The sequence below is a fragment of the Eulemur rufifrons genome, chromosome 7, assembly GCF_041146395.1.
Source record: "Eulemur rufifrons isolate Redbay chromosome 7, OSU_ERuf_1, whole genome shotgun sequence".
NCBI lineage: Eukaryota > Metazoa > Chordata > Mammalia > Primates > Lemuridae > Eulemur > Eulemur rufifrons.
In genome coordinates, this window is record NC_090989.1 from 280,862,325 (window position 1) to 280,873,563 (window position 11,239).

At 49.6% G+C, this 11,239-nt stretch overlaps 1 protein-coding gene across 4 annotated transcripts in view; it reads left to right on the forward strand.

Annotated features, from left to right (window-relative positions):
• GPR107 (G protein-coupled receptor 107) overlaps positions 1-10,938 on the forward strand; it is a 66,397-nt gene extending 55,459 nt beyond the window's left edge. For all 4 annotated transcript variants that reach the window (XM_069476949.1, XM_069476950.1, XM_069476948.1 and 1 more), the window contains 4 exons: positions 1,621-1,670; positions 3,254-3,337; positions 4,054-4,175; positions 10,842-10,938. In XM_069476949.1, coding sequence (XP_069333050.1) covers positions 1,621-1,670; positions 3,254-3,337; positions 4,054-4,175; positions 10,842-10,938 — 353 coding nt within the window. The remainder of the gene's footprint in view (positions 1-1,620; positions 1,671-3,253; positions 3,338-4,053; positions 4,176-10,841) is intronic.
• The last annotated feature ends 301 nt before the right edge of the window (positions 10,939-11,239 follow it).

An 11,239-nucleotide genomic window follows, 5' to 3' on the forward strand; every position in this document is an offset into this window, starting at 1 on the left:
GCCATTTTTCTCAGTTATTCACAAAGAAGAGCATTGAGTGTTCACATTCAAGAGGTATTTAGCTCATTTTGGGGTGGCTGGAGTTCTTGTCGGACAGCGGGTTTAATGGGGCAGGCGCAGCATGAGCTGCTCGTTTCCCTGACCTCTGCCAGTGTGAGCAGGAGAGCTGCATCCAAAAAGGACACAGAAGGTTCCTACAAATGGGCAAAGTTTTAAGTCCTTGGGAGCTCTTCTTTATCCAACAACACTTCTCAGTTTTCACATCTTGTCCTCAGTGAAGCCTTTCCCATCCCCCCAGCCGAGGAGGAGCACGTGCTCTGTGTGCATGTCATTCAGGGAGGGGATAGCGTGTGCTTCAGTGCCCCTCTCTCCCCACGGGATGGCAGCTGCCACATTCACGGCTGTATCCCAGGGCTTGGATCGGTTGGGGCCCGGTAAGTTTGTATTGACTGAATTAAAAAAGGGAGGAGAACCAGAGAGATTTAATAATAATAATAATAATAATAAAAATAATAACAAGACTGCCAGAGAGGTTGCTAGGTAACAAAGCCATTGGTGATCTGCCTGCTGTAATTTTGCTGCTTCAGATGTGTGCATCTGAAGATGGGGCCACTGCAGCACTAGGGGTGGGTGTGTTCTAGCCTCTCAACTGTGAGAGTCAGAATTTCCCTGAAAGACTTTCTGAACATCCCCTCATTAATGTATTCAGTTTGTCAGAGGAGGTTCTTGCAGATACTGTTAGTTGATAATCGTCTTGAAGATAATTTAGGATTCCAGGAATTTCTTTTGGCATCCTAAGCTTGAGTGCCCGCCACTAATCATGAGCCAGAAGGAGGAGGAAGAGGAAATTCGAACCTTCACCACCCACAGTCCCATTCTTAACCTAAGTCAGTAATTGAATGCTATTAAGCAAAATTAATTTGCCTCCTGCAGGAAGGTATCTGGTGAATGAAAAGGTTGCTGTTGGGAGGGAGCCAGGCTGCCCTCTGGTCATCAATATTTCATAGCCTGAGGCAGTGTCAGGAAATCAGCTGTCCTGGCGGGGTTGACCTTGAGCAATTGTGAAGGTAGGACTAGTCAGGGAGGTTGTATTCAAAGGGCTCATTACAAGTCACTGAAAACTAGAGTGAAGTCTGCAAAATGCACCTGTGGGTTTATTGAATTTATACCCCCAGCTAGTGGGAGGCTCCCCCAGATGGTACTGTGTGAACAACCTGAGGCTGGTCCTAGTGGAGGGCACAGCTCTGTGCAGAGGTGAAATGTTTACTGTTGGTTCTCTGGAGGCGGAAAGGGTCCTGATGTGTAGCGTGTGCTGATTCCTGTGATGAAAATATGCTCCCACTGTGGCCGGGTTCAAGCTGCTGACCCCAGAGCAGGGGTCGCCGGTGCAAGCCAGCTCCAGCTCACCACCGGGGCTGTGCTGCCCCACGACTCCCTGTTCCTGCTGGTGACTGGGGAGAGCCTGCCCAGGGAGTTTGTGTCCAGTTACAGGCACGTGCCTGTGCATGGTGCTCGTCTGCGCTGGACGTGGCCTCTGACTGAGAGGGTGCCTGAGTGGGACTTGCTTTTCAAAATGAGAAAAGTTAATGAGCCTTTCATTTTGTTCTTTCCTTTCCCTAGCTGCTATTAACTTAGCAAAGCTGAAACTTTTCAGACATTATTACGTCTTGGTAAGTAAAAAAAAAAAAAAAAAAATACTAAATCTATAAATAAGATTAATTCAAGGAGTAGAGCAAATGAACTTCTGAAGAATTGGTGAGAACACAAGACGTTGTACTGCCTGGTGCTATGTGGATTTCGTGTCATAAAATCAAGCTGTGTCTCTTAAGATGGGGAATTAAATATCGGAATTACTTCCTCTTAATTTTAAATTTGGCCTTAAATAGTTAGAAAAGTAATACAAGCTTGATGTAAAACAATAAAAAATGCAGAGATGACAGAAACACAGTGGAGCCTGTATGAGCCTGGTCTTCCACTTTCCCCTTCCTGCCCTGCCCAAGGTAATTACTGTTAGCTGTTGAGTGGTTATTCCTCTAGGTTTCTTCTTAGGTATATGCCATACATGGGTGCTCATTTGACTTGCTATTTTTATTCATTTAGAAAAATGGGATCAAATCATCATGCTCTTCAGCCTTTTTTTTTTCCCCCTTTTAAAAAATTATTAGAGTATGTACCTCTCTCTTTTTTCAGATTTCCCCGTAGAAAACTAGTTGCATGTTATGGTAATAATATTTACCTTAAGAACAGAAAAATTGAGACAGTTTTTGTAAAATCTAAAAACAGGGTTATGAGGGACATGAAAAGTCCTATCAGCATAGTGCCAAACACTGCGCCTGCTGTAAATCATTAGCGTCATAATTTCTTAGAATATATAAGGTAGGGGTCTTCCAGAGTTAGTTTGCTTCCTGACTCATAAAAGAAAGTTTCCATGTCTTCCATCTGTAGTTTTGGCATTGACTGTCACCTGGGGCAGTTCTTTTGCCTGAGCCAACGTTAGAGACTTCAGCAGTAGAGAAGCAGGGCCAGACCACCCACTCGGGTTTGTTGGTTTGTTTTTTCTGTGGATTTTTGTGATGGGTGTAGGCATTGCCACAGAGCCTCTCTTGTTGCACTCGGGGACAATGAAGAGCAGTCCTCAACGGCCAGGCCTGGGTAGTCAGCCTTCGTGCCCGAAACCCAAGTGTGCCTCCCGGCCCGCAAACTGGCCACTCGAATTTAGTCCCTGTGAGCAGCCCATGCACTAGTGGCAGGCATGTTGAGTCCTCGTCCCAGTGAGAAGAAATGAAGGCCATCCCTCCTTGCTAGAGTGCTTGATAGTGTTTGTCCTTCCTCGAACGTTTACAGCATGTGCTGGTGACGAGACTGGAAGTTAATGTTGCCCTGTGTGGCTCTACTTAGCTGTTACTACTGTAAATATTCCTCACAGCCTGGGAATAAAAATACTACCCTTTGGAGACTGAAATCAGGGGTTGTGATTAAGATGAGGAAAGGTTAACAACAACCATAGTGAAGTGTCCCATCCTCCCTGTGGGTGTGGCGGTCGCCAGTGTCTCGGTCACCTGGGGACAGTGAAGAAATTCGTGCAGGTGTAAGTGGCAGAGCAGCGTCACTGCGTTTATTGCTGAGCACCATAAGTGTCAGATGCTTTTCTTTGGGTGATGTCTTTTTTACTCCGTAGTTAATTTGTGAAAGCAAAAGTGGTGCCCTGATTTTTATGTTGATTCCATTTTCTGTTTCTTTCCTCTTCATATAGATTGTGTGTTACATATACTTCACCAGGATCATTGCATTCCTCCTCAAACTCGCTGTTCCATTCCAGTGGAAGTGGCTCTACCAGGTATGCTGTTCACAGGGGACAGTGCCGGAGGATCTGTAACTTACTGTTATTAATTTATCTGGGAACGACCACTAAGACATCTGTCTCTTCTGGTCTACAATTAGGATTTTCTGTTTGTCCAGGAAAGCTGCTGGATTATGTGAGAAATCTGAAAATAATTGCATTATTGATTTTAGTTTTCAATCTTAAAAGTCTTTGAAGAGAAAAGCTTCGGGCAGAGGGAGTAAGACTTGCCCTGTATAATTAGAATTTAGATGAGGCGTGGTCTTTGCCTTCAGTCACAGGGCTTAGGACAGTTTAGAGTCAGCCTCCCTTCCTCTTTGCTGATTATCAGTTTCAGTATTAAAGTGTCTTTGCAATATTTTAGAACTAGTTTAACTGGTGAGTAAGCCACCACATGATTTAGAGACTTTTTTCTTGAAGAACTTGGTGCTTTAGGCACTGTAGGAAAATGTGGGTATATAAAGAGCTCTCAAAAGCTACCAGTGAAGACTGGTTCCAGCAAGGAAAAGCACGACTGTCGTCTCTGAGCAGGATGCTCCTAGGTTAGGCTTCAGCAAGTTGAGGAAAATGCTCTCTAGCATAAACTCTGACATGCGAGTGAGGAGTCAGCAGGGGTGGGTTGTGGGGGAGTACGTCCGTTTGTTTAGTTCCACTGCTCTCTGAAGAACAGCCTTGCTAATCTCGTTATTTTGGGGTGGTTTTTAAACTTGCAGCTCCTGGATGAAATGGCCACGCTGGTATTCTTTGTTCTAACGGGGTATAAATTCCGTCCAGCATCAGATAACCCCTACCTGCAACTTTCTCAGGAAGAAGATGACTTGGAAATGGAATCTGTGTAAGAAATCCCGTTTCTTTCCTCTCTTCCTTTGCCCTGACCCCTTTACCTAACCAAACAGCAGCACAGTGTGACTTGGACCAGCTGTTCTCAGCATTTTGTTGCTCCAGAGGTGGTTCTTCTATTTTTAGCAGCAGGAAATGGACACTCAAGCCCCAGGCTCTCGTATTCAGTTTGAAGTACAGTATTTGCCAATTGCTCAGTATTGCTGGGGAGGATGGAACTTGCCATCCTACTAAGCGTCACTGGTACCCGCTTCAGTAACTCAGTGGGAAGGACTCGGGAAGGTACTCGGCCGGGTCAGAACTGCTGAGAACAGGCAGCTGCACTTCCTGTCAGGCCTCACCCTCAGCTTGTCTCCGAAAATATAATCTTCTGAGTCATGTGTGAGTCTGCTAATGATGCTCAAACATCCTTTGTCATCAGATAGCTAAGTGGCTTTTCACAGCCAGTACAGTGACTTTGCCCTGTCATATGGGCTTTTCTGAGTAAGGGTGAGTGACTCTAGGGCCCTATTTCCTGGGAAAGGGCAATCATTTTCTAGGAATGTGAACAGTGATTATGTGTGTTTGCGTGTGAACTCTGCAGTATGATAAGCCCGGTCAGTTGTGTGTGGTGATTAGCCTACGGCTGAGTCTTCCCTTTTCGTGTCACTGGTACGGAGCGTTCGCCCCAGCACTGGCAGCCTTTTGCTTTTTCTCAGTTCAGAGGCTGAGGTTCAGCCCCTGCTGCCTCTGCTCGGTGTCAGGCAACTCGGGGCGGCTCTCTGTGCTCAGCTCCACTGCAGGGATGATAGAAGACAGGGCCTGCTGGTGGGCCCCAAACAGCATGTCCCTGTGCACAAGAAGAAAGACCTTTTCATAGACAGTGGAGGAGAGAGTAGAGGACCATCAGACGTGCCTTTTCTAGAAGTAGCAGGGTCTGAGCAAGTGACTGTTGGTTGAAGACACACAAATGAGAGTCAGTCTGGCAAACAGCAGTGTCAGTAACCTAAACACAGTGTGTTTCTCCATCCCCTGCTGGGAGACCTTTAGCTCTTCCGGTAGCCGCAGCAGCGGTCTGCAGTTTCTCAGGCAGGCGGCTGGAAGCTGAATGGTGGGGTCGAGGCATCTCTGCTTTTCTCCGTCGTCCCCCACGTCCTTGCCCTCAGCCCTTGCATCTTGAAGCCTGCATGCACTGTGAAGGCATTTTGTCTCATGGCAAAACTTTTTAAAATTTTGTTTTAGTGTTTGTTTCTCTCTGACGATATTTGATGCTAGTGGCAGTCATTTTAGCAGGGGAGGGTCTCTGGGTGGTAAAACCAGGGGAGGGGTAGGAGAGGGTGTAGATGCACAACCACCAGCCTAGTGGGAACTAGAGTGCGTGTTCTTTATTCTGGCAAGACTTGGGAGAGCTTGGGGTGCTGGAGTCAGGGATGCCTTGGTTTATGCTCCTCTGTGACAAGAGGAAGAGCGCTCGGTCCTGCAGAGTGAGCCGTACCATAAATGTGAGGTGAGCTCTTCAGCGGCAGGGGCTGCGTGTGGAACAGCTGCAGAGAGTCCACCCAGAGGAGGGCTCCCTGAGGGCGGTGGTATCTCCAGTGAGCACTAGCTCAGGCTAGCCTACGAAACAGAAGTCACTTAGGAAGCATTGAGGCAAAGTGCTTTTAAATCAACAAGGAAATGGTTCTGGGGAAGTTCTTCTGGAGTTTCTCTAGCTAAGAACAAGAGGGAAGTCCTGTGGATGCAGAAGATGTGACAGAGCAGAAGGGGCCTGAGATGGAGGCACTGCCGTCACCCGACATCCACGTCCACCTGCCAGCGAATAAGCGAGTACAAAGGCTAATTACAGCTTCTTGGGCGGCCGCGCTGTCGTCTCCCTCCTCTGCTTGGAAGTGCTGTTCCTGGATGGCACCACTTCAGTCCTCCAGAAATAACCCAAGCCAGAGGCAAGCAGAGCCCTTGCCTCTGTGTTCTAGAAGGTCATTAGCTCTCTCTAAAGTGTCATCCACACTGGTAGGTGTTTTCTGAAAAGGGAAGCCAGGTCCAATCCCTGCCACCGAACAAAGTACCTCTTTATGGGACGTAATATTTTTTAGGACTTCCACCCTCTTGTTTCCCTCAACACGCACCCCCAAACAAATCCACGCTCTTCCTAATGAGTCTTAGCCAGTGGGAGGACATGAACTCTGACCTGGGTCACTCACTGACCTTACGACTGAGATTCTGGCAGTTTCTTTTGCATCTGTTCTCACCTTTATTTGAAGCTGAGCTGTGGGACTGCAGCGCGTTGGGAAGTGTGTCTTGCCGGCTGAGCCCAGGACTGAGCCGTGCTCCCCCTGGGGGCAGAGAGCTTCCAGACTAGCTGCTTCCACCCTGCCCCCAGCCCAGGCCCCGACAGCCGATATCCCACCAGGCCTAGCAAAGCTTCTCTCTGAGCCTGGGAATGAGGGCACGAGCAGAAGTCAGACTAACTTTCTGTCTCTTTCTCCTTCTGTTTCTTTGAACATCTCTCCTTAGGCGTACCAATTTTGGTTACAGAATTTGTTGTTAAAATAATCAGCACGTTAAAAGGTACTGGATGCAATTTTAATGATCAGATTTGGTAGCTGCCTCCTCTGCTATGCATATCCTTAGTGATCTTAGTGATCTGAATTACTTCTGTCATCATGAGGAGTGAGAGTGGGAAGAAATATTTGCTGTGGGTTCGCAGGCAAGGAAGTTGTCTCCGTGGGATTCCCATTCCAGGACGCTGTCCTAAAGGTTGCTTAACCATCACTACTTCTTTCAGGTGGGTGGGAACAAAAGTGGAAACAGGAATTGGAGACTAATAGAATTCTCTCTTAACTGGGTCTCTCCACATTTCAAGTCCAGAATAGTTTTTACTTATTGAAACACATGCATCCATGGGCCACTCAGGCCACATCTGATGGCAGTCTGGTGTGGCAGAAGGAGCCTGTGTTCCATTCGGCACTTTTGCTTATACGCACAGACACTAGGGCTTTGCAAGGAAAAGTTGGGGGTGGGGGAGTGTCACCGTTTAGATGTGAAGAGAAAGTAGGAGGCAGCCTAGGTTTGTCTGCTCAGCTTCCCCTGCGTCCTCCGCAGACTCACCTGTGCTGGGCCCTCAGGCAGCGCCTCTGCTTGGCGCAGACACTGAGGTCTCTCACCTTTGGCTGGCTTAGGAGCTGCTGGCCCTTGAGGCAGGTGCCTTCCTGAAGTTAGTAATGGCTCAAAGAACTGCTTACCTGAGCAGCACCAGAGGAAACAAACAGCTTCTGCCGGAAGCAGGCAGTGGGGTTTGGCAGGTAGAGAGGCCAGCGTGTCCCCGTGCACTGAGTCTGCTTGCACCTGGCTGTGAGCAGCTCCATCAGCTCTCCAGAGTGGGAACAGCGTGGCCAAGTGTCGTGTCGCCGTGCTGTGATGCAGGTGTGCACCTGGGGTGAGAGGAAGGAACACAGAGCAAGAAGGGCAGGCCTCACTTCCATCTGCAGAGTGAGGTGGTTCTGGTTCTGTGACCTGAGCTGCTCCAGGCCCGTCACTAGATCTGCAGAGTTGGAGTTCACACTGCGAATCACCCTGCTCGCTGCTTAACCTGAGCTTCGTAGAGCGCCCTCCTGTGCTGCCCCACCGGGCATTCGAGATGGTGATCTGCGGCGCAGGTTGCTGGCCGAGTGTTGGCTCTTCAGCTGTTTGGCCCTGTAAGTGTTTGCACCAAAACTGGGGCACCCAGGGAGCTGCCTGCGAAGTTGTTAAAGCTTCGTCTGTGTGTCCCTGCTGGGGAGGCTTTAGGTGTCCTTTATCACTGCTGCAGTGTCTGAGCTGCAGGGGGGACGGCTGGAGCCATGTCTGCAGGGCCTGGCCAGGCTCACCTGCGGCACTGGGGCCCCAGGCGGCCCTTTAACTTCCCAGGTTTGCTGGGGGGATGGGATGCAGTCTCCTCCCCACCCCATCTGCCATCAGGTTTCTTTATCTATTTAAGTTCACTTCAGCTGTTCCCAGTCCTGGCCACACGCTGAACCTCACTGTCACCTGCCCCACCTCTGACATCCTCGTGTGCTCCCACACGCCCTTACTCCTGTTCTCCCTCTCGTTCCTTGTACTCACCCAAGCCCAAGGTGGCCCCAACCATCTCCTCGCTGCCACGCCCCAGTTCCGGCCCAGTTGCCCTCCTGAGCAGCAGGTCCCTCTGTGTGTCTCTCCCTGGTCTTCCCACAGGCCTTAGCGCCACCACCATCTACCCAGTTGCCAATAGCAGAAGGCAGGTGGTGGCTGAAACGCCTCCCTCTTCCTCAGCCAGTGTGGGTGAGTGGCCACGTCTCGTGGGCCTAGCATCATGTCTCTCAGCCCCTCTCCCCTTTCCAGCGTGAGGGCTGGTTTCCTTACCTGTGGTTGCCTCCCTTTGCTGTCTGTTCTCCTGGGCTGCCAAGATCACGTGGCGAGTGTTTTTAACGTAGGTTGCCAGCCACTGCCCTGGAGACCAATTCTCAGTGCCTGGGGCTCAGTATCTGTGCTTAACTCCCCAGGGCACCCTGAGCCAGGGCCTCCCGCAGCCCTGCCTGTGTCCGCCCCGACTCTCTTCTGCTCCTTTCCTTCGTGGCCTGGCTGGATCCTACTGCGGCCACCCAGCATTCTCCAACTGCTCTGGGAAACTCGGTGGCTTTTTTCCTCCGTGCCTCTTGCCTGCTGTGTTTCTTCTGTTCAGAAGCTGTCCACCCTTGCCCCCACTTCCTCACCAGTTGCTCCTCACCTTTCAGTACAGGCAGCACAGCTTCCCCAGTTCCCCGGGCCGAGGGGATTCTTCTCATCCTGAGCCACTGCCGAGCCTGGTTCCTGGCTCTGCTGTGTGTGCTGTATGTGGCTTTGTGTCATTGCTTGGGAAAACTGTCTCGTTTACTGGGCTGTGGTCCCCCAAGAGCAACAATTCCATTTTTCCTCTGTGACCTAGCACCAGGCCTGTCTTGAAAGAATAGAAGCTGTTTTCTCACTTGGTCCACCATCTGGAAAGGAATATTTTCTTGAGGAGAAAAAGGTGCAAAATGTCTCTGCCAAGCACACTGTCAGCCGTACCTGGGTCGCAGTGAGTGTGCGTTCCTTTCAGTGCCCATGTGTATGGACTGCTTGTCCTTTTTTAACAAGGTGCTGTAACCATAGGATAGTTGCATTATTACCAGGAGTGTTTCTGGAAGGCTTGAGGTTGCGTTTCCTTTCTGCTATAAAGAGGTGTGGAGACACCTGGGGGCTGCTGTGGGCTTTGGCGAGGCCCTGCCTCCATGGCCCAGCCTGGAGCAGCCCTGTGTGCCTTGGCCCCCCCTGGGGGAAGTGTCACCTCTGGGGGAGGTCAGGCGGGAAGTGATGCTGGGTGGTCAGTTGGGGTGTTTTCCTTTGTCTTGGGGGATGTTTTTACACTCACAGCATCTGCGGGACCCCCTCAGTTCCCACGAGAACCACATTCTGGCCACATATCTTGTCCCAACTTTGCCACAAATACAAATAACCTGCAAGTCTGAAAGATCTTGTCTGAGAAAGGTCCCGACTCTGGGGAGGGCTGGATGGCTTTTGAGCCTGGTCACAGCAGCAATGTGTGGGCAGGAGTGGCAGGAGGAAGGAAAGGAGAAGAGTTTCCTCCCTTAGCCCATAAAAACATCTACTGTGAGGTCCAGCTGCATGTACGCCAATGATTGAGTTGATCGATGGAATTTATTTTACTGATTAGGAAATTCCTATTGGTCCACAGTGGGGGAACATAAGTGCTTCATTGTTGCCAGGCCCCGGCCAGGTGGTTTTTCACACTCAGTACGTCCGCTGCTTTCTCCTGCTACTTACAGAGCTGCCAGTTGCTTCATAGATGCAGAGCACCTTAGAATCTTTCCAGCTCACCTTTTGTGAGGGAGGAGGTTGTCTTCTTGGAGATTGTGTCCTCTCGAGAGATGTGATTCAGTCTGCTGAAATGGCTGCCTTACTTAGCTCCTCGTGCCTTGTGAGGCCAGGGTTCTTCCATGTTTAAATCTTGTGTTCAGCGAGCGGCTCTGTGGCACCTCCGTAGTGCCAAGCGCTGGCAGACAGAATGGGAGCTCGGAGTGGGACAGAGGCTACATGCTGACAGCACGGCCAGGCCCCAGCCTGCCGGAACCAGGGCCTGGACTTGTCGAAAGCTGTTAGTTCTGTGTCTGTAGTGGTCAAAGAATTTTGGGGCCCAGAAGATTCCTCTAAACCTGTGGTTCTGTCCCATGACTCAGAAATCATCCATTGTGGCCGGTTATTATAAATGTCTGTACAGCTAATTAGCTTTCTTTTGCGATTGTTAATTATGGTACAGATGTCAATCTCATAACGATAACTATCATGTATGTATGCAACATAAAAATTCTGGAAGTCTTGACAGGAAGATTGGTGATGATCATAATGACAGCTGGTATTTATTGATTAGGTACTTTGGAGAATCTCATTTTTTCCTTATGACAGTTCTGGAAAGTGAGATTTATTATACCTAAGCACAGAGAGGTCAAGTGACTTGGCCAAGGGTACACAGCTCCTAGCAAGTGCAGGCCAGGATTCGAACGTTGGTACGTCTGATTCTAGAGCCAACACCTGTAACTGCTCCTAACCACTGTGCTGTGTGGAGGTGGCCTTTTATTATAAGACTGTGAGATTTTCCTAATTGTTTTCTTCGTCTTTCCTTGTTCAGAGTGACGACGTCAGGGGTGATGGAGAACGTGAAGAAAGTCAAGAAGGTGACCAACGGCTCTGTGGAGCCCCAGGCTGACTGGGAAGGCGCCGTGTGATGGGGCTGACTTTGAGGATGGCGCACCGTCAAAGAGAACTTTTAATTTATTAATAGTCCTACTGGTGAGCAAGAGCAGTTCCTGACAGTGAACTATTGGCACCTCCGACAGTGACACCACAGAGCACGTGGCTGGGAGCAAAGTGCCACAGAAACCTAACTTTGTACTCTTCTATGAAAGCTGTGTCTGTGGCCGGTGACGGGCAGCTAGAGTTCTCCTGCAGGAAGGAGTGTGGGAGGGATAGAGGGAGAGGGGGGAGGAAGAGAATAGGAAGAATTTGTTCTTAATTTAAATTCTTTTT